This window comes from Anarhichas minor, unplaced genomic scaffold (assembly GCF_050575085.1).
Source record: "Anarhichas minor isolate MPS153535 unplaced genomic scaffold, ASM5057508v1 ptg000007l, whole genome shotgun sequence".
Classification (NCBI taxonomy): domain Eukaryota; kingdom Metazoa; phylum Chordata; class Actinopteri; order Perciformes; family Anarhichadidae; genus Anarhichas; species Anarhichas minor.
Genome location: NW_027466453.1, coordinates 7,444,166 through 7,469,805, shown reverse-complemented (window position 1 = coordinate 7,469,805; position 25,640 = coordinate 7,444,166). Strand labels below are relative to the sequence as shown.

General features: G+C 43.2%; 4 protein-coding genes and 1 non-coding gene across 7 annotated transcripts; 1 reads left to right on the top strand and 4 right to left on the bottom strand.

Annotated features, from left to right (window-relative positions):
* The first annotated feature begins 398 nt into the window (after positions 1 to 398).
* st13 (ST13 Hsp70 interacting protein) lies at positions 399 to 6,987 on the top strand. 2 transcript variants are annotated; one of them, XM_076084873.1, is made up of 13 exons: positions 399 to 559; positions 954 to 1,093; positions 1,629 to 1,677; positions 1,776 to 1,866; positions 2,666 to 2,739; positions 2,891 to 2,957; positions 3,062 to 3,146; positions 3,295 to 3,405; positions 3,857 to 3,959; positions 4,153 to 4,269; positions 4,561 to 4,636; positions 4,966 to 5,054; positions 6,366 to 6,987. In XM_076084873.1, exons 2-13 carry the CDS (start codon positions 984 to 986, stop codon positions 6,498 to 6,500), a joined length of 1,107 nt encoding a protein of 368 aa, XP_075940988.1. In that variant the 5' UTR covers positions 399 to 559; positions 954 to 983; the 3' UTR covers positions 6,501 to 6,987. The 2 variants fall into 2 exon arrangements, with proteins under 2 accessions (XP_075940988.1, XP_075940989.1); XM_076084874.1 differs by having other exon boundaries at positions 415 to 503.
* An 840-nt stretch (positions 6,988 to 7,827) lies between these two features.
* Positions 7,828 to 10,156, bottom strand: rbx1 (ring-box 1, E3 ubiquitin protein ligase). Its single transcript, XM_076084875.1, has 5 exons — positions 10,033 to 10,156; positions 9,025 to 9,103; positions 8,764 to 8,834; positions 8,117 to 8,202; positions 7,828 to 7,988 (listed from the first exon to the last, which is right to left on the bottom strand). The coding sequence occupies exons 1-5, from the start codon at positions 10,108 to 10,110 to the stop codon at positions 7,976 to 7,978; spliced, it is 327 nt and encodes a 108-aa protein (XP_075940990.1). The 5' UTR covers positions 10,111 to 10,156; the 3' UTR covers positions 7,828 to 7,975.
* Positions 10,157 to 10,327: 171 nt separating this feature from the next.
* trnaq-cug (transfer RNA glutamine (anticodon CUG)) lies at positions 10,328 to 10,399 on the bottom strand. The gene has a single exon. It is a non-coding gene; the product is annotated as a tRNA-Gln (tRNA).
* Positions 10,400 to 10,780: 381 nt separating this feature from the next.
* Positions 10,781 to 15,607, bottom strand: chadla (chondroadherin-like a). The gene is made up of 11 exons (XM_076084872.1): positions 15,385 to 15,607; positions 14,875 to 15,033; positions 14,373 to 14,567; positions 14,070 to 14,225; positions 13,832 to 13,977; positions 13,301 to 13,539; positions 12,943 to 13,208; positions 12,330 to 12,666; positions 11,855 to 12,207; positions 11,429 to 11,595; positions 10,781 to 11,250 (listed from the first exon to the last, which is right to left on the bottom strand). Exons 2-11 carry the CDS (start codon positions 15,031 to 15,033, stop codon positions 10,947 to 10,949), a joined length of 2,322 nt encoding a protein of 773 aa, XP_075940987.1. The 5' UTR covers positions 15,385 to 15,607; the 3' UTR covers positions 10,781 to 10,946.
* A 333-nt stretch (positions 15,608 to 15,940) lies between these two features.
* On the bottom strand, positions 15,941 to 23,473 carry LOC142942489 (ran GTPase-activating protein 1-like). 2 transcript variants are annotated; one of them, XM_076084864.1, is made up of 16 exons: positions 23,350 to 23,473; positions 22,247 to 22,366; positions 21,985 to 22,112; positions 21,664 to 21,723; positions 21,358 to 21,537; positions 20,904 to 21,038; positions 20,586 to 20,744; positions 20,000 to 20,113; positions 19,772 to 19,871; positions 19,476 to 19,560; positions 19,068 to 19,206; positions 18,718 to 18,834; positions 18,490 to 18,595; positions 17,919 to 18,007; positions 17,573 to 17,737; positions 15,941 to 16,715 (listed from the first exon to the last, which is right to left on the bottom strand). In XM_076084864.1, exons 2-15 carry the CDS (start codon positions 22,356 to 22,358, stop codon positions 17,612 to 17,614), a joined length of 1,650 nt encoding a protein of 549 aa, XP_075940979.1. In that variant the 5' UTR covers positions 22,359 to 22,366; positions 23,350 to 23,473; the 3' UTR covers positions 15,941 to 16,715; positions 17,573 to 17,611. The 2 variants fall into 2 exon arrangements, with proteins under 2 accessions (XP_075940979.1, XP_075940971.1); XM_076084856.1 differs by having other exon boundaries at positions 17,616 to 17,737.
* Positions 23,474 to 25,640: the final 2,167 nt, after the last annotated feature.

Below are 25,640 nucleotides of genomic sequence, written 5' to 3'. Positions count from 1 at the left end.
ATTTTCATGCTATGTATATATTATGAGTTTATAGCATATGATGCACTGTTGTACATGGATTCAATTACAGTGTATGTGTGTATATATAGAAACATTCATATATACTGTATATATATATATATATATATATATATAAATTAGCTCCACCTCCTCGATTAAATGTTATTGCATCAGTAATATTAATCCAATCATACAATGTATAATAGTTACAGTGGACTTTTTTCTTGCAATGGAGAATTTTCATATTGCATAATTGCTACTTTTAAGTAAATGACCTGAATTCTTCATCCTGCTAAACAAGGGCTGATTTGGAATCAAGCCCAGTAACAATATAAACTCCAGCAGCTGTTACGGATTTGTATGAGCTGCCCGAAAGCCCAAACTCAGGGCAACAAAATCCCAGGTCCTCCGTCCTTTCGTCCGACAACTCGCCTGAATGAAAACACAGCAGCGACGCCTCTGTCACTACCACTGAAGAAGAGTTGTGGCAATAAAAATCACCAGTAAGCTTCCTCTGCGGGTTCACCTATCGAGTGTGAACGGTGTATCTTTCTCACAGGTGCGTTTTCCTTCGATTACGGACATTCATGTCCGCAGATACCGAGTGTTCTTCATTACTCACGGCCTGTGTTGCAGCTAGCTAACGTTATCATGCGTCAAAGGGCTACCGCGTCACTCACGGATTCACATTTCTAGAAACTTCTGTCTTGCGACCCTTGAAATAGCCGTTAATGCTAGTTGTGCACGGTTGCTTTATTTGTATCCCCTGAATTGCACGTGTTGTTGGGTTTATGTGAAGTGGGCAGTGAACAAAGTGAGGCTGAAAGCGCTCACTCGTTAGCACACTTAGCTTAACGACGCTGGTTTTAGCGGCTGAAACCGTAAACACAGTCTGACTTGGCTAAGTTGTTAGCTTCATTGTCTGTCTTTCTGGTTTCCTCCCCCACACGCAGCGCGCTGTCTGCTGGACGTGACTGAGCAGCATGGACCCGCGAAAAGTGACAGAGTTAAAGGGCTTCGTACAGATGTGCGAGGCCAGTGCCGATATCCTGCACCTTCCAGAGATGAGCTTCTTCCGGACCTGGTTGCTGGGGTCAGTATACCAGCCTGTAAAGCCACCATGCGGGGACTCTGGTTGTTATGGGAAAGATTCATAAGGGATGCATTCTGTCATTATGTCACTAAAGTAGGCTATCTAAAGAAAACCCCGAACCGACTGCGAGCTTATCACGTGCCCAGTCCCGCCCACCTTCCAGTAAAACCACCATGGACCGCATGCTGGGTCTGCGCGCGCGTTTGTCCGCAGAAACATGATCACATGCAACTTAAATCAAGAACATTCAAAGCCCCTCATTCAACGAAGAAACGTTTATTTATATTTGATGACATGTAACGTTGTTTTCCCCTATATGTTTGATATTCGCAATGACTCATAACCTGTCGAGTATACATGTGTTTATATTGCCATTACATGTGTATATTTTAGTGATATAAAGTACATTTTCAGCGAAACGTTACTGAGAAAATGTCCATATGTAAAATAAGCACATCTGTTTTGGTATATCCATTAAATAGAATGTCATGGCCCTTGTATTGCTCTCTGAATTGTCCTCCATTTTATATTCCAGCATGGGTGCAACAATCCCTCCCCAACCCAAGACTGAGAAGCCATGCCAGGTGACACGGCAATATTACTATTATGTCTTTTCTAAGATACTTTTGATATTTTAGTTTTATTGACCCCTTGTTGTAACACACTGCTCTCTGACTTTTAGGGTGGCTGTCCTTGTGGTCCTCCCCCTACATCAGCCCCACCTTTTGAGCCAGCGCCTCCTGTCCCGTCTGAGAATGATGAGAGTGATATAGGTACACAAAGTTTCTTAAATCGTAGCTCTGGTTGTTATGGGAAATATTAACCAGAAATATTAACCAGATATTAACTGTATCTGGTTAATATTTCCAGATACAGTTAATATTAACCAAATATTAACTGTACCTATATACGCACAGTATATAGGTGCGGCATGTAAACCCTGGCCAAACAATGAACCCGTCCTGTTTACATTTGGGTTTTTTGTCTTTCTTTAGACAGAGCTTAGCTAGCTGGTTCAATCTCATGCTAAGTTCTGTTCATATTTACCGTACAGGCATGAGAGTCCTATCGATCTTCTCAACCAACTCTCTGCAAATAAGCATATTTCCCAAACGTCAAAGCATAATGTCTAAGGTATAATAATAGGTGCAGGACCCCAGCTCAAGGCTGTCTTTTCGGAGATGGTGCAACCCTCGATAAAGGAAGGCTCTGCACACAAACTTTGGTCTGTTCAGATATTTCAATTTAAAAAAGCCAAACAGTCAAGTGTATTATTTATTCACTAAATATGTGCATCTGCACAACTTGCAAATATGTACCTTTTTTTTTTTTTTTTTAGACATTGCTTTAGTTAATTTATTATTGTAACTGGGTGGGTAAGAGTTGGGACAGTCAGACTCCAAATTTCATTTCTCAAAGTAATTGTTTTATGTGATAAATTACACCTGATCTTAGCAAAATGTTGCTAAGCATGTGTATTCTTACTGTGAAGACTACGCCACGTTCTCAGAGTAGTGGGTGTTGTTTGTGTGTACCAACAAGAGCTCTTTGTAAACGTTGGATCCGTTTCAGAAATGGACAACGAGGGAGTGATCGAACCAGACACCGATGAGCCGCAGGAGATGGGAGAGTTTGACAGCATCGAGGTCAAATGTTTTCTATATTGTCTATTAATCATGCATGCAGCTACTCGAGTATACTTAGTATTTTATTCCAGGCCTGGAAAAAAAAAATAACTAAGCCTTGACCACTTGAGAGCGCAGTAGTGTGAACATCTGTGTCCATACATTTCCTCAGGTCACAGAAGAGATGATGGACGAGGCCAGTGAGAAGAAGATGGCGGCCATTGATGCTCTGGGAGAAGGTAGGAGGACCGCACGCAGGCACAGTTTCTGTATTGATGAGGTAAATAAAAATACTTTGATTTATGATCTTTTAATACCTGTGTCAATGTTATTTCTTTTATAGGTGATCTGCAGAAAGCTCTGGATCTTTTTACTGAAGCCATCAAGCTGAACCCCTGCGTCGCCATCATGTACGCCAAGAGGGCAAGGTGAGAGTCCTCGGGGCCTTTTTCATTCCACGGCAGAGCATTCAAGTATCATTCAGCTTTTAATTGTGACTTTAAGCTTCATGACTGCTCCTGTTAAGTGTCTGTCATGAAGGACCGAGTGTAACCAGTTGTCCTCTTTTGTGTTTAGCGTCTTTATCCAGATGCAGAAACCCAACGCGGCCATCAGAGACTGTGACAGAGCCATCAGCATCAACCCAGACTCTGCACAGCCTTACAAGTGGAGGGGAAAAGCTCACAGGTACATTTGTATTTGACACCTCTACAGACACGTTGCATAACCAAACCCTCAGTATAAACACCCAAAAGTATGACACGCCTCATCTTGTTTGGCATTTAATATTTCGTCAGCTGAGCGAACTGAGTTAAAACAGGACCAGTGATGTAGAATAAACCCACATCAGGGTTGCTCTCACGAGTAACATTTAGTTTAATCATATAGTGTGCTATCATTGTTAGTGCAGTTATGTAATCATCTTTATGACACACACAACAGCTAATGTGATGTTTATCTCCGTATAAACCAGATCTTTTTTGAAGTACCAAGATATAAATAGGTTTTGCAGTCTGATAGGAAACGTGTTGTATCTCTAACGGCGGGATAACGTCAGTTATCGCTGCTACTTAGAGTTTTCCCAGATGAAAAGTTGACAGTTGTGATGATTTTCATTGATCGTCAATTCCAAATGCAGGCTGCTGGGCCACTGGGAGGAGGCAGCCAAGGACCTGGCCATGGCCTGTAAACTGGACTATGACGAGGACACCAGTGCGATGCTGAAGGAGGTCCAGCCGAAGGTATAAGGCCAGGGAAAAACCGCCTCTTTTAAATGAGTTTGTCGTAACATTAATGCAGATATGCTATTGTAATGTGTGCACGCTCAGAAGGGAGGAATTGATCCCTATTTGAGATGTGTTCACGTGATCCTGATGCCAGCTGTGAGTTTGTGGTTCCTCATTCTTGTCCTGCTTCCCTCTTTTTGTTTTTCAGGCCACCAAAATCATTGAGCACAGACGCAAATACCAGCGTAAGAGAGATGAGAAGGAGGTCAAGGAGAAACAAGAGCGGGTAAAGAAAGCCAGAGAGGAGCATGCACGGGCTCAGAGGGTGAGTTTTCCTGTTTCAGACTTGCACTAACAAAGATCTAATGAATGTCCCATTAGTTGAACTGTTCTTCCTACACGGTCAGCTGTGACGGCATACTACAAACAAATGCAGCTCAAGGCTTTGTCTTCATGAGAAACTGCAGCATCTACATTCTCGTATTCGTCACTTTGAACTCAAAGAGAACGCCATTGACATTTTCACAATAAGAGTTTTCGATAGAACGAACAGAGGAAACCTCTCCTGACCCTTCGGACACTTAGTAACTCCTCCCATTGTTTTGTGTTTCAACAGGAGGAGGAAGCACGGCAGTCCGGAGGTGGTGGAGGAGGAGGAAGTGGTGGAGGAGGAGGAGGAGGATTCTTCCCAGGTAGGAGAAAGGAAAACCAGCCAGTCCATTGCATCATGGGACGAGATGAAAACTACAAATGTCATATTAGAAGACGCAAATATAAAGATTATACCCTGTGGAAAATAATTCGCACTCTTTCTACATATTTTGATTATTTTATTGATCCATTGATCGGTATTTGTTTTAAGTCATTTGTTTGTAGCCTTCCTTAGTTTCTCCTGAGTACCGTATTTACATCTCTCTCCGGCCAAATTCCAAAGTGTTTCTCTGTGCTGTTTGGATTCACCGTTGGTTTATCAGACGGATGTGATGCCCCTTCAAGTGAAGTAATGAATGACTTTCTGCAGGTCCTGCTGGATTCCCTGAAGGAGCCCCCGCCGGCATGCCTGGTCTCGGTGAACTCCTGAAGGATCCTGAGCTGCTCAACGCCATGAAGGTGACGACATTAGTCCTCCACGTCCACATGACTTAGGTTGTGCAGGTCTTAAAGGAATAGGTCGACATTACTCGCTTTCTTGCGGAAAGTTAGATGATTAGATTGATAATTACTCAAGTTTAAATGAATAATAATGAAGCCTGTTAGCTTAGCATAAAGATTGTGAACAAGGGGATGCTGCTAGCTTGGCTCTGTTCAAATGTAACAAAATCCACCTACTAGTCCCTCTAAAGCTCACTAAATACAGAAGTCAAATACAGGCGCTGTGAAAGCTGAACTCATTTAGACATGCCGCCATTTTCACATGAAACGGGTCTTTGCGGTGATCGTCATCCCCACTTACAGAAGGGGGGGGGGGACATGTGTACTTGAGCCTTTTGGCAGTGCCACACACACACAGAGACAGACAGACTTGGATGCATTATCCTGTAGATGACTTAAAGAGATTAAAAGGCTACAGGGGAGATCCCGTCTACACCGAACATTCACCCGTTCATGTCATTAAAGTCCCAAAACACCTGGAGTGTGGACTTGGGGGAAACAATCACACTTCTCATCGGTGTTATTGCTTCCAGTTCTGACTAGTTTAAAGAAAAGTGTAGACCTGTATGTTTTATATAACGGAGGAGGGATTGATGAACTGCTATACAATCTGTGATCACATTTTATCATAAGTTTGCATTCACAAAATACTGCATTTCTCTATAGCATTAAATCTGAAAGTATTATATCATATTACAAGTTAAAGGGGAGCTCAGCTTCTTTGTATACATCAGTCTGTTTTTTGAGAGTAGTACTGCATGTGTTAAAACGAATAGTATGAAGCCCTTTGTGGCTGCAGAGGGAGTTGTGTGATTAGCCATTACCAGCATAACACACCAAACTCTCTGTCAATGTTCGACTTGCATTGTGGGTAATGCAAGCGCCAAGTTTTAACATGGAGGAAGAATGTCCAGCGTGATTTTGACTGTTTGAGGAGTGCAGCGCTAAATGGATACATCTGTTTTATTTATTAAGAGTTAAAAGCTCAGCTAATCTGCTTCATCAGCACATTGTTGTAGTTTTATCAGATTTTGACTTTGCTCTTTCACAAAGTTCTTAAATGTGAACATTTCTGGTTTTACTGTTTATTTTATGAATGATAAACTTATTTTAGCCCTCTGAAACAATCTATCGGTTTAAATGTATGCTATATTAAGAATGTTTTCACAGCCCTTTCTGACCCACGATGAGAACGTGTCTTTAAAACTGATTTTGAGAAGCACTACAAGGGGAAAGGTGACCCTGTTTGCACTCCCTATTGTCCTACAGGACCCCGAGGTGATGACAGCCTTCCAGGATGTGGCACAGAACCCAGCCAACATCTCCAAGTACCAGAACAACCCCAAAATCATGGCACTAGTCACCAAGCTGAGTTCCAAATTTGGAGCGCCACCACAGCCTTAGAGGGTGGATGGATGGCGAATCAATCCGGAGAGCCAACAACTATTAATCCACTGTGTGCAGATCAAACGGGGGAGTGGGTGACTTGGTGTCAGGTAGAGGAAGCGAAGGCTACTTTTTAATTGTTCTTAAATCAGCCTGTTAGTTCTTAGCAACGTCCCAACGAGGTTAGGAGTCGGGTGTCTGACAACTTCTCCCGACTCGTCTCAGCTGGGACTTTACTTAAACACAGGCTGACATTTCCTAACGTGTATCTGGGAAAAAAAAGCTAAACTCTGAGCTCCTGCATTGAGATGCTCACTCACAAATATTTTTACAGCCCTTTATTACACGGTAACGGTTTAGCTACCGGTCTTTCCTTTTCTCCGAACAGAGCCGAACTCTCTCAAATAACCGTCGGGTGTTTTTGTTATCAGATCTGTTATAAAATGCAAAAAAAAAGTCACTGTTGATGTCTCCCAATAATAAAACCTCTGTTGCTGCAAAACAAGTTTGACTTTCTTTTACATCTTGTACAATCAGACATAAGTGATTTTTACACTAACACGCACAATCAACACACATCACTGCTGTTTCTCATCTGTTAAACTGAGAAAAATGATCCAGAGATAATTTCTTGGCAAAATAACATCCAGGAGGACCCTCGCTCTGTGGTCCTTTGACATGTTTTTACTGTCAGATTTTAACAAGCAGCACCTTGTATGTGGATTTACACTTCAATCCATTGTTTTGATATTAAGCATAAATGTATTGTTTTACTGACTTTCAACTTCTCATCACTTGGTGAAACTACTTATTGTACTGATAAAGGTGGAACTAAACCAAATGGTTGCAATTTGACAAAGAGACTAAGCAAAATGGAAAATATTTCCACTGTAAGTCTTACGGTTTTAAAGCTGAAACAATTAGTTTGGATAATTGATTACTCTTCATTTATCATACAAGACTGCCAAATGTGTGAATTTTCTTACGTAACTTGAGTAGCTTTGGGTTTATTGGTTGGACGCAATATGAAGATGCTACCTTTGGAAATGATGATGGGCACTCGGCCACTAATCCGCACAGGTCATCTGTCTTTCAGCCGGAGGATTACTGCTCTATAAACACATGATGGGTCCCGGTTCTGATGAAGCCCTGAATCACTGTGTCCAAGCTGATCCGACCGAATTTCCCCTTGTGTGCAGCTTTTTGTCCACCAAAATAGTTTAAATATTACACGAGTCCCAAATGAGTCTTTGCACACAACCGAAGCAAATGTTGAACCATGTTTTTGCTTCACAAACCCACACACTGAACCGTCAGAAACCCCTACTAAGTAATACAAGACCTGTTTTGTGACAACATTCATGTTTATTTTTGTACTTACAACATACCAAAACAAAGACGTGAGCGTAAAATAACTGCTTCCAAGCAGGAGGGAACAGAAGTAGTACAGGTGATGCTTGTCGGAGCACAGGAAAAGGTCAGAAATAATACAACTAGTGTCCGTATCTGTTAAAAAAAAAAAAAAAAAAACATGAGGACGCACCATCAATACAGATGTTCACTTTAAGAAATATTCATAACTTCACATTGTCAAAGGCTATGAATGAGTAAAAAAAAAAAGTAATGATACTCACTTCTGAAACTCCCACTCCCTGTTGTCCAGAGGGCACACCTGTCTGGTTTTCAGCCAGCGGGAAATACAGTGGAAGTGGAAGGCATGCTGGGTAAGAGAAAATCAAACAGGGTAGAAATACACATTAATATATATATGTACTGTACTGATGGGCACAGACAGGTCGGGGCAGCAGTTCAATGTAACCGTTAACATCCTTTAATATCCAATTTCCCAAATAAATAATACTGGTAACTTTGAATTATTTGTTGGCAATTCTCCTCTTTGTTGTTTACATCAGTAATGTTAGTAAATACAGGTGAGACACCGGCCTGTATTTGGTATGGCATTACAGTGGGAAGCTGTCACTTGAACAGTAAAATGTACTATTAAATGTACTTTCATCGTTAATACAGACTGCAAATACTTGGAGACCATTTAAATTTGTTTAGGTTTATGAACTACGGGTAAGTTATTAAAGTCAGATTCACAACTGGACCTCATAAACATAACTTATGGTCTAAATGAGTTTACTTTTACTGTAATACACAATTGTAATGAAAGTGTGGGATACCCCCGAGACCTTGTGAAATGCAGTCTTAGGGAACCATTTAGCACTGGAGCCCTAACAGACCTGACCAGTGACTCATGTCGGAGAAGGGTACTCACATTGCAGACACCCCAGGCTACAGTGCACTCCTCAGAGGTTGCAGAAGCTTGGTTGGCCTGGCACTCTATACCTGATGAGGGAGGGAGAAACGTGTCAACAATGCAATTTCACAAATCAGGCCGACACGTCTGATGATGAATGGCAATTAGAGCTGAAGAACTTGTTGTTGATGTGCACACTTCACGGCTCCTGACCGAGTCTTTTAATATTTAAATATGTATCAAGGGAACGAGTCCAAAAGTGTGTGAAAGTGAACTCACAGAGATCCATGATGTGGTTCCGACAGATAGCACAGTTATCCACCACAATGTCCCAGGCCCACAGCGCCACAGCATTCCACTGGTGGGAAATCACAAACAAACGTTATCAGACGGTCACTGCAGGTTGTCTTGTTGACACTGATGTAGAGATGTGATGACAGCTTCTAAGTACAGAATATAGCTTCCTATTGGCTTATTTCTGTTTGTGTTAAAAATGTTCAGCCAGATGTAGTTTAATGAAAACATAGCATCAACACTCTGCTTCATTCTCACCTCCAAAAATAAACTTAAGAATTTGACTGTGAAATATGAGTTGCAACATCGCATCTGCGACACAGTCATAATACTGATATAGTTTACGTTAACTAAATAACAGCAACCATTTTAGCTAGCTTGTTGATGAACGTATGCTTAAAGCGGGGTTGACAAAATGTTCTTCAAACGTTAATGCTACTCATGGTACCGTTAGCTGCTAACGCCAGCTCATTAGAATGTCGCGTTACGCACACATTTCAACCACAACTTTTTTTAGGTAGGCCATCTAGTCCGATATTACTTCTGAAGTGTATCATGAACGTCTTATAACTGCAGGTTTTTACTCTTTGTGAGTGTTACCGGTCTACCGGAAATGCAGATTAGCTAACGTTACGATAAATTAGCTTGCAGAATTAAGAGCTTAATGTTTTAACCTTACCTAACATTTAACGTTAACATTGGGACGGTTTTTCTGTTTTTGTGGTCACGACATGATTAAGACTAGTCGACAGTTGGTTGACAGTTTAAATACATGTTTTGCTATTCTTCCAAAAGGAAGTGCAAATTCATGCCGTTTGAGGCAGGCTAACAGCTAGCAGCTAACAGCTAGCTCCTGCCCTAACGGCAGAGTGATTTAGCGCTACAAAGCTCACAGTATCAGTGAGCTGAGTAAACGGTCATTTGTAGCGACTGGCAGACTAACGTTTACAATTTCTTTAAACAACGACTCCGAGTTACTTCATTCAATCATACCTTCTTAACTTCAAATCGCTTCTTGCTAGCTCCGCTATTTGTGCCGCTTGGCGTATCAACATCCATAGCTGCAGCCATCTTGAAAAGATAAATTCGGCGTGATGAGCAAATAAACCGGAAGACAAACTGCAATTTCCGTTGGCGTATTAGTGTGTTAAACTGGGATTATATTTTATTTTGTGTCACGATGTGGCAGTTTTGGAGTGGCGCTGCTCTTGGTGTGTTGTTTAAAACTAATGAATGCTTTGTCATTACCTCATTATGAATTAAACAGTGCATAAAAAAAACCGAACTCAGGTTCTACCGAGATTTGAACTCGGATCGCTGGATTCAGAGTCCAGAGTGCTAACCATTACACCATAGAACCCTGTCTGTCAAGCTGAATAAATACGCCTTCATCTTCTACAGGTATAATAACATCTATAGGTAAACCAGTCACATTTTAATCTGAAGGGTAGTACAGGCAGAACCCAATGCCCACACACATATAATGCAGGTTTCATATCAATACAGAAGGAATGATTGTGGCTGGTAGTGTATGAAGGTCCTATTTAACTGTTGCGCTCAGTTTGACAAAAAACACAAACATTGCCAGTTATCACCTTCACTGGCTCATATTACTTTATTCATTATCCATCATTCATTAATTTTAGTGTTTTTTTAGATGGCAGTCTGAGCTAAATAGGACAATGTTGAGTGTGTTGAAGTTGTGGTTATGTTTTTTATTTGTCTGTAATGGGAAGGCAATAGGCTGGGTCCTTCTGTCTTTTATTTTATTTTGTTTGCTTTTTGCTTTACTGTGTTGATTATGCTCGGATAGTAAATAGTGCATGTAAACTTCCCACAGAGCTGTAATCCTAAACACTTTAATTTAAAAAAAACATCTCAACACTTTAAATTTCTTGTATTATTTATTACAGTTTCTTGTTCTTGGTCACTTTTGGTGCCCCAGGTTTCCTCTGAGGCTTATTCTTGGTTGGTTTGAGGAGTTTAGCTTTAGGCTTTGCTGGCCTAGCTTTGACCCGAGGGGACTTCAAGAGGCTGGTTTTGGGTTTCTTCACTTTTGGAGGTCTGGAGGCCGTAACAACCTTCTCATCTGGAGGAGAGCGGCTTTCTGGACAGGATGTGAACACATTGACATCCCTGACCTTCTGACCTCTGATCTCGGGAGGGTGACCGCAGGTGGCGATCACCTCCAAACTTACATTCTCCATCCACCTGAGAGACAGAGATGGAGGGAGACACAGACAGTGACATCATTATTGTCAATAATTTAGCTTTTAATAACAATTGAGGCAAATTGATTAGGAATACAGCAGGGTGGCACAGCCAACTGTGCCACCCTGCTGTATAATAAAAAGCAAAAACCCTTCTTCCAGGGAAACTCTGCACTGACCTGCGTAGCGGCAGCAGAGGACAGTCACACATCAGGGGGTTGTCCTGCAGGTCGACCACCTCAAGGCCGGTGAGTGGGCTCAGGTCAGGAAGCTCCTCCAGCTGGTTTCCTCTCACAGTCAGAGCCCTCAGCCCTGGGCCCAGCCCTGCCAGAGCGTCCCTGGACATCTGGATGGGCGTACAATTAAAAAAAACTGATCACCATTAAGTCCTGATTTGCAGAAAAGCCATAAGCATTCACTCAAAATCCATGCCTCAAAGAGTCCTTTCAGCAACTTGTTGGTGAAATCGCAGTCACAACCTCCACATATTTCTACAATTCATAATAACATGACAGAAATTTGAAGTGAGAGAAAGTTTAAGATGCAAAGGGCACTTAAACTTAAATGAAATGCCGTCATTTTGGCAAAAAATAGGTCTCTCGCACCTTCTCCATGCCCATCTGATCCATGTAAAGCCTCTTCAGACTTTGGGATATGGGCTTGAATGCGTTTGGTCCCACCCAGCGAATTGAATTGTGAGACAGGTTGATCTCCTCCAGGTTAGTGGCCTCGGACAGAGCATGGGTGGGCACCTCGGTCAGCTGATTTGAATCCAGGTGAAGTGTACCTATGAAAGCCGAGTCCAGAGCCCCCTTGGCAATAGCAGTTATGGTGTTGTTGGTCAGGTAAAGTTCCCGGAGGTTGGGGGTTACTGAGGACAGCAAACCAGCGGGCTCTAGTTTGGAGATGGCATTTCGCTCCAGGTGTAACACAAACAGACTTGGTAAGAGCGCCAGGGCTACAGGAGAGACACAAAGAGAAAGAAAATAGCATTGTTTTTTGTTTCTTCTGTGTTTTTACACACATATGTACCCTGTTGTTATTTACATCCAGCCACACTTGACTTGACCAACCACTCACCTGATCCGGGGAGCTGTACCAGTCGGTTCCCTTCCAGGTGAAGGTACGTGAGCTCGGGGGCTCCAGCAAAGGCTCCGGGGTCCAAGGATGTGAGGTCGTTGTCAGAGAGATACAAATAAAACAGCTTTTTCATTCCCCGAAAGGCTCCGCCTTCGATTCCGTGGATCTTGCAGAACTCCAGGTGAAGAGAGACAACTTGGCCGGTGCCTGGGAAGCTGTTGGCAGGAAGGTCGTGGAAGTGGTTGCTGCGGAGGTCAAGCAGCTGCGTCTTGGTGGAGAAGCCTCGTGGGACTTTGGTGTGACCCCGACCCTCACATGTGGCATGCTGGGATTCAATCTGGGGAGGTTTTAAATTCAGAATGGAATATTAACAACAATACATCTCATAAACAGCGGAGGACAAAGTATTCAGATGTTTACTTGGTTGCTAAATGGCTCTATTTTCAGCACCAAGTTGCTAAATTAGTCTCTCTGCAGTTTGATGCTGGGCGGGTAGAGTACAGTGAGTTTCTAGTAACTCAATTTAAATCTAAATATCTTAATTCTAGCACACACTGCACGTACAGAGCAAAGCAAAGCAGCCATTGTTGGAGGCGCACTGTCAAACACTCACATCACAGTCACAGTTAACTGGACACTTGACTTTCTGCTTGGGCTTGTCTGTGGGCGGGAGGCTTCCCGTGCTCTCATCGTCCTTCTCAAACTCGTCCTTCAGCATCTCCCCTCTGCTGCGGCAGCGCAGATCCAGAGGAGCCACGGCCTGCAGCGGCTCATCTGAGAGGTGAGGTGGTCCGCCGCAGGCTCCCAGCAGCTTCACGCCACGGACACCCGCCCACACCCTCAGGGGCTGCATGAAGCAGTTACAGTACACTGGGTTGCCTTTAAGAAAAATGAGAGATGATCGGGATGTATTGAAGATGAAATATGGCATGTTCTAATCCTCCATGTCCATGCACAAATGTCAGTTGTACCTGTCAGGTTGAGGCTGACCAGCTCCTTGGGGCCAGAGAGGGGCTCCAGGTAGCGAAGCTGATTGTGGCTGAGGTCCAAGTGGGAGAGGAGGGGGGCGCGGGACAGAGCCTGATCCGACAGGTCCTGAAGGGACATGTGGTCGAGGTAGAGGTGTGTGAGCTTGGCCACGGACACGGATTCTTCCCCGAGGTAGGTCATGGGGTTGTGGCTCATGTCCAGGCGCGTGACCTCAGGAAGTCTTCACAAGGAGAGGAAGAGTAAAGTAAAAAGTGAAGTGACACATAAGACTTTGGTCGAATTTACTGCCCTTTGATGGTTCATTATGTACTATTTCTAAAATTTCTACAAAGGGAAAAAAGTCAAAGAACCAATAACCCTTTGACCCTAGTTATGCCACATTTTTGACCCAGAGCAAAAAGCCGCGTCATTTGTTCCTTATAGTCTGCTCAGAAGTCATAAACACTGTTTTCCATTAGAATGTTGAAATAACATTTATTTAATGCCCATAATTATCCTTCAGAAGGTCCCACCTGGTCATGGTCTGGGTGGGGAAGAACTGCAGCTCGTTGTGGTCCAGGCTGAGGCGGCTGAGGGTGAACAGCCCAGCGAAGGCCTCAGGGGCCAAGTTGTTCAGGGAGTTGTGGCTGAGACGAAGCCATTTGATGTTGTGCAGGCCCTGGAGGAGGAGTCAGACTGCTGTGTGATCATGTAGCCAAAAATAACCATTCATTGTGACAAAAAAGTCTATAATCCCATAAGTCTGAGTACCTGGAAGGCCATGTTGGGGATGTAAACCAGCTGGTTGTGGGTGAGGGCCAACATGTTGAGGAAGCCGAGCTGTGTGAAGGCTCCAGGCTGGATCTCCTCCACGCGGTTATGGTCCAGGTGCAGCTCCTTCAGGGACGAGAGGCCGTCAAAGGACTCCTGCAACGGTCGGGTCAGAGGTAAGAGGGTGGTGGGAGGGGAAGGAAAATGAGACAACCTCACATTAGTATGTCGAAAGTTTAAAACCAAATGTGAAAAATAACAACTCAGACCCTTCAGTGTCGCCGGCATGCGCTCACCTCTTACCTGATAAAGGATGTCAATTTTGTTGTAGGCCAGGTTCAGGGAAACCAGGCGGCCCAGAGTCCGGAAAGCGCCCTCTTTCACCTTGTTGATGCTGCAGCGCTGCAGGTTGAGGTGTGTGAGGTAGGGCGTGAGGATGAACGCCCCCCTGGACAGCACCTGCAGGTTGTTGTTCCTCAGGTCGAGCTTCAGTGTAATCTGTGAGGAGGATCGAAGAGAACAGAGGATGTATCCGAGGCAGAGGGGATGCACAATTAAAGGACAGGGCTGATAGAGGTATGCCGGATAAGAACAGCACTATTGAGCCCTTGAGCAAGACACGTATCTCCTTCTTGCTGCTGTCGCTGTACATAGTGCATTTGACTGATTCCTTTTAGATAAATATAGATTCACATTTAAGAAACATCTAAAATGCACCAAAGCACAGTTGCCATTCAGTGTTTCTTCCTCAAACACTTTTGTGAAGTGAAAGTGAGGCAGTAAGATTTACTTTTGAATTCCTCACCTCATCTATCGTCGGGGGAATCTCCGTTAAGTTCTTGCCAACGCAGGTGACCGTGAGTTTGGAGCCGTCACAGCTGCACACTCTGGGACATTTGCTCGCTTCAGCTGGTGAACTCAGCGCTAAAACCAGCAAGAAGGCCGCAGCCGAGAAGAAACGCATCTGTGGCGGTAAAACATGATAAAAGAAATGTATTTAAAAGCTGTCGTCAAAACTCCATTCAGTGTCGAGTGCTTAGAGAACCAAAGAGACTTTTAATGGATGCTAATGTATTCAGTCTACTACTTCACTACTTATTTGGCTTTTTCCATTGGAACACATTGATTACATTTTAACATTGCTTATGTGCTGTTTTCCTATTTCTAAAATATTAAATAAATACATATAAAAACAAATTATTGTTGGTTGTCTGCACGAGAACCATCACAAAAGTCAGCTCATCAGTTGAAAAAATGTTTCAAGAAAATCCAAAATCTGACCTAAACAAACTGTGAAGAAATAAACCTGTCTTACCTTCAAGCAGAACGTCCTCACTGCCCGCTTGGTAACATGAACTGAAGGCTTCGGTGAGCTGCCGCTGACTTTCTTATTCTACTCTGAGTGTGTCCGTACTGTCAGCAGTCCAGCAGGCCAACAAACAAGGCCCTGATAAATTCCTTCACGATGACCCCTGACCCCTGAGCCCCCTCAAAGCAAATTAACACCTCGGCTTTACAATTTCTGTCTGAAACACAGGGGAGCAACTGTATTTGTTGGTCGGATTGAGCACGCGTTGATATATGTGAGAGATAAACTGACTATTCTTGGTTTGTAACATCAGGATCTCCCCCCCAGTGACACAAAACAAATCTCAACAGGAAACAAAATATGTAGAAAAACAGAAAATCTGTTTCTTCCAGAAAATGAGCGATACAATAGATCTATTTCTACAGTTGTAATAAAAGCTCAAAGCCGTTGTGTTGCTCAGTTTTCATGGACTTGTATGTTCTTATATTAACTTCAACGCTTATATTTATGTCTTTAATAAAACTTCTATGCAGTTAAGATGCAAAGACGGTGAAAGACATCAAACACTCAAACCAGCTTTATTTTGCAACACAAATCCCCAAACGTTGCACCTTGTGCCCCATTTAAAGGCAGGAAATACATTTAAACATATTTCATCCCTATTGATTGTTCTATTGTACTTTACAGTCTTAATTTCATCATATTTATCATCAATAGATATTTTAATAATGGCAATGTTTGACCATATTATCAAATTCAATAAACATTGAATATAAAAGAACAGAATAGTAAAAGGCATATATGAAATATTAAATAAAATGTGCATCTGTTTCTGGTCAGAGCTGTTCTAGTTTGCACCAAAGTGTAATCTGTGCGTCGGTCAGTCAGGTGTCTCTAACCAGGACACACACATCTTAATTTATGAGGGGAATAAGGTCTGATTCACCAGAATACAGAGATCAAGAAGACGAAGAAGTTGTCAGTGCTGTTCTGTGGTTATACGAGTGTACACAAAGCACTTCAGTTGCTCCACACCATAAGAGCATCGTCTACTTCAAAACACAAAGCATCCAAGCCCAGCCCAGAGTCCAGTAAGAGGGTTGTTGCTGAACCTGTGAAGGAGAGCGGTGAGTCTGTTCTTCTCCAGTGCTGCTCAGCTTTATTAGCTTATTGTTTGAGCTCATGTGTGCTGGTTTCCAAAGGTCCATCAGTGATCAGTCAAAGTTCAGTCAGTGTGTGTGTGTGTATCCAGTCCTCAGCCCTCAGATCTGACCCTCTGCAGTGTTGACTGGAGGCTGTTTCTGGCATTGCCACATGACTCCAGAGCCTTGTTGTTTCTGTGAAGGATAACAGACAGTTAGAGGATGAAGTGTATACACACATAATTAAAATAAATTGTTTAATTTATCCATTAACTTAATATCTTTCTGGTATTTCTCAGATTGTCAACAAATCCCATGACACACCAAAACCAGCAAAGAGTTGATCCTCTCATATACTAACTAGTATGTCTGTGTAGCTGAAGCTATTGTTGTCCACAAACACACCAGTGAGCCACACTGCTGCACATGTTCCTTTGTTATAATGACCACAGGCCCTGTAGTTTGAGTCAATGCCACGTATACTGTTCTGTTGCTGTGAACACGCACTAGAGCTCCAAATGTATATTAATCTACGGCTAAAAACGTAAGTCCAGCTTTCAAAGGAAACTTTCTTATAAAACAAAAAGGAAACTATATATTTGTGATGCGTTTTTAAAGAAACTGGTCTGGCACCGAGAGGCTAGTGAAGTCAGAAAGTATTAAGAAACGGACTAACGCAAGTCTTTTCATGGGATTGACAATGAGAAAAAAAAATAAAATACCAGCATTATCATCCAAATTTGAATCTTTATAATTTTCAGAAAATGTTCAGTTTTTAGTTGTGGGGAAAGCTCGGGTTTAAATCTTAAGGATTATAACTTTAAGGATAAATCCCCATGAATCCTTCATGTATGTCATAGAGGCAGAAAGGTAAATGTTAGCCCAATGAAAGTGAAGAGTTAGCAAAACAAAAATAACAAACCCATTCCAACACATCAATGAGCAATCACCAGAGAGTGTCCACCACCGTCGCTACGCGCACCAAAGTGTAAAAACATTCATCATGTGCTTCACTCCTGAAGACAGAGGATGGTAATCGTGGTATTTTGTACCTGGAAGCTGCCTGCTGATTGGCTCATTCTGTCACGCCCTTACCGGGACAGGAAGGCCTGCAGCACGGCCACGTTGTCTTTGGGGAAGTAGTCCTGTCTAACAACGTGCTCCAAGGCGTTGAGGTGGCCGGGGACCACGAGCACAGGCTTCACCTTGTCCTCACTCTGGGCGGCCAAGAGGACGGGACGGGACGGAGGAATGGAGGGTGAGGACGAGAGGACAGAACAATGGAGAGAGGAGTGAGAAAACAAAAGTGAGATAAGCAGAGAAGAGACATGTAGAGGAAACAAAAGGCTTCTAAAGAGATACACATGTCTGTGCCTTGGCAAACAGATCAAAACACACCTTGAGAAGTCCAAGCAGCACCAACAAAGATGACACAAAGTTGTAGCCTTGGAAAGACGGAGTGGCAAAAGCTTTCTTCAGAAGGGCATCTGTAAGGAAAAATGTATTACTGTTTATTACAAACATATATTCTAACACCGTCAACAAAAAACACAACAGAAAACGTGCGACTTGTTACCACAAACTCTTAATGGATCAAGTGAAGCATTAAAAACTGTTTTAATTAAACTGTGCAAAACAACCTCACTAGCATCTCTCAGCGCTTTGAGGTCGAGATGAAAAGTAGTTAAAAAAGAAGATGCTTTAACAGACCACAATGCAATTCAGCAATTAGAAATGTTTTCGTCTTGTTCAATTGGAGAGTGAAAGGAATTCTGAGCTCATTAGATGAAACAGGTTGGTACTTGGTAGTACATCAAAATAAATAAATATATAAAAAACACAAAATAACTGCGAGACACTGAAAGGCAGAAATTAATTTGTAATGCTACGAGGTTCCTCATCAGTTCAGCACTCAGCAAGAGCATGTACAACAACGGTGAGATCAACTGATGCAGACCAAGTGTCTCACCTATGCTGTCCAACACGGCGGTCTTAACATCATTATTGTCCTCCTTGTACACAGATGCGATCTTGAGGAAGGCTTCAGCTGTTTTTGTAGCATCTGACACATCCACCTAGACACGGAGAAAGGCAGAAACATTTACCTCAAAGATATTTCTTTTCGCCTTTAGTACCTCTCATGAACAGATAAAAAACTCAAGCTGGAGTGCATGTGTGCAAGTACTCGTGTGTTTACCTGCTGCTCGATCAGCATCGCTCTCTTGGCCCCCAGCTTGAGCAGTTTGTCTGGAGACGGAAAGCTGAGGAAGGAGGAGACGTCTGGCGGCCGGGATGCTGATGCAGGGGTGGACATCTGTGGGGGGGGGGGGGGAGAAAGTCAACTCAACCACAACACCGAACAAACAAACACGTACACACAACAGCAGCTAGTGAGGCCTTTAGACTTCATGTCAACTATTCAATGCAGACAGACGTGGATTAAATAATGGTGTAAAGAGTTTACACTTGGATTTGTGATTGATTTCATGTTTTTTGGGGCTAACTTTTGCTTTGATGCCACACATCATCGCCACACTTTTATCTGACCTTGTTGTCATTGCTTTCCTCTTCCTCCTCTTCTTCCTCTTCCTCCTCTATTTCCTCCTCATCCACATCCTCGTCGTCTTCGTCTTCTTCCTCATCGTCGTCCTCGTCGTCATCATCTTCTGGCTCGCCCTCGTCGTCACTGAGGCAAATTAAAAAGCACGTTAGTGTGGATTTTGGGATGAGAAGCATCTTTTTTGAATGATCGTGGTTTTCAACTAAATCATGTGCAAAGTCCCTGTGGGGCAGTTTGCATCAGTTTGTCAGGCGCTGATGTGACGGTAGAGCGGGAATAAAAACTCAGACATGACCTATTGGCCCTCATGACCCACAACAAGATAGACAGGTACAGAGAAAGGATTTATGGATTTCTATAAATAGACCACAGGAGCTGATGTACGACGTGATTACCTGAGCGATCCTAGAAGATCGCCAATGTTCATGGCTTCCATGGCGTCTTTCAGAGCTTTGCAGCCATCCTCCCCTAGACTGTTACCTGGAAATCAAATCAATATAAACAGCTTAGTCAGGGAAGATAAATTAAACAAAAAGAAAAATATCATCTCTACAAATGAAAGTCACCTACTCTTCTAAAACAATTAATTGAAAAACTTTTAAGCAGATTTTTGTAAAGTTAAAAATACAACAGAAAAAAACTTCAAATGTAGATCAGTGAAGAGCAGAGTTTTCTCTTTGCATGTTTTTACCATTTAGATCCAGTTTCTCCAGCTGGTCTCTGTTCTTCACTGCTTGTGCCACAGCCAGAGCGGCCTCCTCTGTGATCTCGCCAAATGACAGATTGAGTTCCTGTAAACAGAATATTTACTCAGTCGGGAAGAAAAGTGTCAAACCAAAGCTAAGAAATAAAGAAAAGAACGAGGATAGACATGAAGTAGTGACTGACAGCTCAGCTCAGCAGTGTTCTACTCACTCACCTTGAGGATTGGTAGTCCCTCCGATACCGTTTCTGCGATAGCTATGGCTCCCGCTGGCCGCACCAGACAGTCTCCAAAGTTTATCACCTGGATGCTGCGTAGGTGTTTGAGGGCCTGTGAAGAAGGCAGATATTATTTGATAAAGCCTCGAAGCCCGAAAAGAGAGTTATCAGTAGAACCGTAGTCAAACTGATGGTGACGGACAAATTGGTGGATGATTTTTTTTAAAGAAAGCTACATTGTGAATTCCTTGGTGAAGGTACAAATTATAACTGAATATGGTAAATAGTGTACTGACCTAGGAAAGCTTCAAACTACAGGCGATCACCTTTGTAAGAATTATTACAGTTAATAATTAACTGGACGTAGGAATCAACAGTATATTTTAAACTTGAGGCCTGTTACTACCTCTTGTATACCGAATCTCTTGAAAAACCTGCTAAACATAGTTATCCGGTGTGAATACTGACTTTGGAATGAATAAAGCGGGCTGACAGCAAACGGTTAATCATTTTCCCAAGGTGCATTTCACTCTGAGCAACTGTCCACTCAATTGCCAACAGTCCTGATGCCGATGTCTTTGTACCTGAGCCATGGCGATAGCCCCCTTCTCAGTGAAGGTGTTGTCGTTGAGGTTGAGGATGCGGAGGCCGGCGTTGTGCTGCATGGCTTTGGCCAGAGCCGTCACACCAGGGTGATTGATGCCATTCTGAGGCATGTTGACCTCCTCCAGGCTGCCCATCAACTGAGAACACAAAAACACAGCCACAGTAAACTACAGCAGTTTGTCTACAATAACCGACTCTCCCAGCTTAGAATGAGTGTGGTCAAGTGTTTAAATAACAACATGACCTGCACTTTATTTGTATTCAATTGTGCAAAGCGGGGGTTGTTAGTCCTGTACCTGGAAAGCTTGAGCGAGGGCGGTGGCTCCATCGTTCTCCAAGCGGTTCCTCCCGGCAACAAACACCTTCAGGCCGAGGGGGGCGCCCTCTGCACTGGATTTTTTATGGCACTGGATCAAAGAAGCGGCCAAGATCTGAGGAGTCCATGAACGCAGATGTGAATTGTTACAGACATTTCTACAGCCAAAATTCTCTTTTCATTCCAGCTACTATCAATAAATCAAAAACTTTGACAGACATCTCTCTCTCAACAAAACACTTCCTCAGCTTTTGACTTAATCTTCAACTCCTTTCATCAGTCAAAGATCATTTCATGCATCATAAAAATAGACTTTGGATCGCAGTGGACTGTACAAGTGTACCTAACAACGTGACGACTGAGTGCGTATTAACGGTACCTAACAAAGTAGATGGACAGATGCCTCATTTTAAAAAGACGTCCTCATGACTTACCTTCCCCCCTCCGATGCCCATGCCACAGTTGTTGAGCCGTAACTCCTGCAGCGTGTAGCAGGCTGTGCTCTTGAGCAACCTCTCGATGCCCTTCACTCCATCCGGTCCAAAGGCGTTGTCACTGAGGTCTAAAACAGTGAGCCTGGCACCGGCCAGCATCAGAGCGTCACCCAATGCATTCTGCAACACAAGGGGAGAAAGAGACGAGATGAAATGACAGGGTCTAGTATGCAGTCTTTCAACACGTTCTGACTGGAAGCCTAAACTTGCAATGAGGTCGATGATGTTAAGGAAGAAGTGCATTACCAAGGCAGGTGGGATCTCAGAGCGCAGGCGCCCCGTGAACATGTCACTCCAATAACAGCGCTGAAAGAGGGAAAAAGAAGAAACAGTGTCAGCTGAGAGATCAACTTGAATATACTCACATTATATAGAAAACAAAAGTTCAACATGTCGTACAATATCATTTTCATTATTAGAGCTAAGACAAAAATAACGATTAATTGAAGAAGAGAAAAATAATCTGCCAATAATTCATTAATGATTTAAGTCATTTTTTCATGTCCTGGTTACGGTGATGATTCAAACTGAGAATGATCAGAAAGGTCAAGAAGAATCACTCCAAACCTTGAACTTGCTCTTTGTCTCTAGGGCCTTGGCGATGGCCTTTGCTGCCTCCACCCCTATAGTGTTTCCCTCCAACCTCAGAGCCTGCAAATCATCAAAGTCCTGGATCTCCTTAACCATCTCCTCCACTGGAGAACGGGATCAGAGTGAGGGATAGAGGCGGTAAGATGTTGTGATGTAAAAAAAATCATGAAAACAAAGACTTTAGAGCGACAAAGCAATCATAGGCAGAGCTTCTGGCACAGTGATGTCTGACACTCACCTGATTGGGCATCATCGAGCTTTCTTCCCTGGCCTTTGTAGCTCAGCTCTACTTCCACTACTCCAGTCTTAGCCAGAGAGTTGGTCAACTGCTCAACAATATCTGTCGCCATCGGGACACCTGGGGAACAAACATTATTTATTTTTTATTCTGCTTCATGATAACCCTGGTGTCCAGTGACACAGTTGGCTTCCTCTGCACTCATTACCAACTAGGAATCAAAACACAGACCACATATAGCAAGTCAATCAAAATCCAAACATACAGGACTATTAGATAGGAATGTATGGACATTTTGGCTTTAACTGCTTAGATTATTCTGGAAAGCTAAATCCACCTTTCTACTAAACATCTACTGAAAGCGTTGTTTTCGCTGTGGGACAATCCACCCTAAAATAGTATTTACATTTGCAGTAAATACACTGCAGGTCAAATTTAATTTATAGATTGGAACATATCTCGTGCGTTGAATAATAGACAGACAGTAAAGATGTAATAAGGTAGGGGACAAATCCTGGAGCTCCTCGTGTACAATTTAACTGTCAGTGTTTTCTGGTAACATTGAAAGGAGATATCTTGTTTAAGTCAGCCACTAAAGCTAATTCCCTGTCCAAATAAACTCAAAACACGAGTTTAAGTTGTAATGTTCCTTCAACACGTGAATACAGCCGCAGGGTTTTATACACGCAGACACGAGCTACATTCATAAGAGTTGAATGTTGTTTTGGGGTGGATTTCCCCCTGTACACAGCCGGCAGCTAGCTTTAGCCGAGTGCAGCTAACGGTATGCTAACACACCATAACGGTGTGATGCCTGTGGAGCTGGTATGTTGACAACCGTCGGTTTAATAAGATATCACGTGCTTGCTTGATAATTAACACACTTAGTCCGGCGGTTGCAGGATTATAAAACGGATTTGTTCTTGTCAGCTAGCTCGCACGTTACGTGGGACAGAGCGTGGCTCTTAGTCGGCCTGTCCAGTCGGCCATCTGAAAACCGCTGACTAACGTTAAAGTTACTATTAGTGAGGCTCCTCCGGTCACCGTTAGTTATTACAGAGACTTTAACCCATAGTTCTAATAGAAAGTGATGTCCCCATTACCGCAACACAGCTGTACTGATTGAATCCAGTCCTGTCACACACTCCCGCTCGCTCTTTGCGTTCAAAACCGAACCAAACACGTTCCCCGACCCGACGACCACTGCGCTGGGAGACAAGGGACTTGTAGTTCTATCGGACTACAACGCTGCTGGATGCGTTCACATTCACTTCTGCATCCAGTCTGTGGGAAATATTGTTGAGGCAAAGATCAGAATCAGCTTTATTGGCCATGTATGCGTTTTCATACATGGAATTTGACTCCGGTTACACATTGCTTCCCATCGTACATAGAATATACAATAAACAAGAGAAATATAAAACAAGGACATTAAAGACAACAAAGTAGAACAGAGAAACTAAGCATAAACATTTAACATTGAAGTACTATGTACAATATAAATATATATCAAAGAATATATATGAGCATAAAGAACAACAACAATGACAATGGACAATGGATTCGGGATATTAGTGCAGAAAGGTGATAATAGTACAAATAGTGCAAATGAAGATGCAATATGTCTGATTATTAGTTAATTGTTCATCAGAGTGACGGCCAGTGGAAAGAAGCTGTTCCTGTGTCTGGTGGTTTTGGTGTACAGAGCTCTGTAGTGCCTGCCAGAGGGGAGGAGTTGGAACAGCTAGTGTCCAGGGTGTGAAGGGTCTGCAGTGATCTTTCCAGCCCGTTTCCTGACTCTGGAGGTGTACAAGTCCAGGATAGGGGGCAGGCTGAAACCAATGATTCTTTCTGCAGACCTGACAATCCGTTGTAGTCTGTTTCTGTCCTGTTTGGTGGCCGATCCAAACCACACAGTAATAGAGGAGCAGAGAACAGACTGGATGATGGTGGAGTAGAAAGGAATCAGCAGCTCCTGAGGCAGGTTGAACTTCCTGAGCTGGCACAGGAAGTACAACCTCTGCTGGGCCTTTTTTCTGATGGTGTAGATGTTGGGTCCCCACTTAAGGTCCTGGGAGATTGTGGATCTGTGATGGAAGATTTCTATGTTAATCGGGAGAAGAGAGTTTTGTTCACAAATCAATAATAAAGTCTTCAGAAGATTCAAAGTTGTCTTTGTCTGTTTATTCGCTTGCAAGAGGGAAGAGAATACCACAGCTACGTATTCAGTAGACTTTGGCAAAGCTTCAAAGTATGTATCACACAAGCTCCTTTAGATATACAGCAACAGGTTATCTCTCAAGGGAGTCGCACACACGATGGCTTATCTGTTGTATGTAGCTGACCTTCCACAGTTTCGTTACATTCAAGGTAAGATGAGACGTTTCAAGCACAAGTTCCTCATTACTGCATAGTTTCAAGCACAAGTTTCGGGTTCACAGCAAGGACACATAGTCGTTATTAATTATTTTTTTACCATTACATTCCACTCTTTTGATTATACATTAATCACACTATATTGCAAAATATGTTACAAGGACATTTCAATAACATCAGAAGTATTACCCCGAACACGGTTGAAAATACATCGTCATGTGAGATGTCAGAAGAAAGGCGGTGTTGTGAGATTCAAGGATCTCTGGGTTATAGCAAGCCAGAAACTTGAAGGTCTCCACAGCAGACAGTGTTGTTGAGTATGGTGAGGGGGGGCAGTGTTGGGGGGCTCCTCCTGAAGTCCACTGTCATCTCCACAGTTTTGAGCTTGTTCAGCTCCAGGTTGTTTTGACCACACCAGAGGACCAGCTGTTCAACTGCCCGCCTGTACACAGACTCATCACCGTCCCTGATGAGGCCGATGACCGTTGTGTCGTCTGCGAACTTCAGGAGTTTAACAGATGGGTCCTCTGAGGTGCAGTCGTTTGTGTAGAGGGAGAAGAGCAGTGGGGAGAGCACACATCCCTGAGGGGCGCCAGTGCTGATAGTCCGGGTGCTGGATGTGATTTTTCCCAGCCTCACCTGCTGCGTCCTGTCTGTCAGGAAGTTTGTGATCCACTGACAGGTGGAGGCTGGCACAGTGAGCTGGGAGAGTTTGGGTTGGAGTATCTCCGGGATGATGCTGTTGAACGCTGAGCTGAAGTCCACAAACAGAACCCTTGCATATGTATGGGGAGTCGAGGTGTTGCAGCATGTGGTGCAGTCCCATGTTGACTGCATCATCCACCAACCTGTTTGCACGGTAGGCAAACTGCAGGGGGTCCAGCAGGGGCCCTGTGATGTTCTTCAGATTGGTCAACATCAGTCTTTCAAAGGATTTCATGACCACAGACGTCAGGGCGACAGGCCTGTAGTCATTTAATCCTGTGATGGAGGATTTCTTGGGGACCGGGATGATCGT

Bases quoted from the DNA above. Each gene is read 5' to 3' on its own strand.
- st13 (XM_076084873.1), top strand. From the start codon at position 984: ATGGACCCGCGAAAAGTGACAGAGTTAAAGGGCTTCGTACAGATGTGC. The intron at 1,094-1,628 runs GTCAGTATACCA...TTTATATTCCAG, and splicing joins TTCCGGACCTGGTTGCTGGG to CATGGGTGCAACAATCCCTC. The intron at 1,678-1,775 runs GTGACACGGCAA...TCTGACTTTTAG, and splicing joins AGACTGAGAAGCCATGCCAG to GGTGGCTGTCCTTGTGGTCC.
- rbx1 (XM_076084875.1), bottom strand. From the start codon at position 10,110: ATGGCTGCAGCTATGGATGTTGATACGCCAAGCGGCACAAATAGCGGA. The intron at 8,835-9,024 runs GTGAGTTCACTT...CTCCCTCATCAG, and splicing joins GAACCACATCATGGATCTCT to GTATAGAGTGCCAGGCCAAC. The intron at 8,203-8,763 runs GTGAGTACCCTT...TCTCTTACCCAG, and splicing joins TAGCCTGGGGTGTCTGCAAT to CATGCCTTCCACTTCCACTG.
- chadla (XM_076084872.1), bottom strand. From the start codon at position 15,033: ATGCGTTTCTTCTCGGCTGCGGCCTTCTTGCTGGTTTTAGCGCTGAGT. The intron at 12,667-12,942 runs GTGAGTGTTTGA...AAACCTCCCCAG, and splicing joins CAGTTAACTGTGACTGTGAT to ATTGAATCCCAGCATGCCAC. The intron at 11,251-11,428 runs GTCAGTGCAGAG...TCTGTCTCTCAG, and splicing joins CCTCTGCTGCCGCTACGCAG to GTGGATGGAGAATGTAAGTT.
- LOC142942489 (XM_076084856.1), bottom strand. From the start codon at position 22,358: ATGGCGACAGATATTGTTGAGCAGTTGACCAACTCTCTGGCTAAGACT. The intron at 18,596-18,717 runs GTAAACACACGA...CTCCGTGTCTAG, and splicing joins CGATGCTGATCGAGCAGCAG to GTGGATGTGTCAGATGCTAC. The intron at 18,008-18,489 runs GTGAGACACTTG...TTTTCCTTACAG, and splicing joins CGCCGTGTTGGACAGCATAG to ATGCCCTTCTGAAGAAAGCT.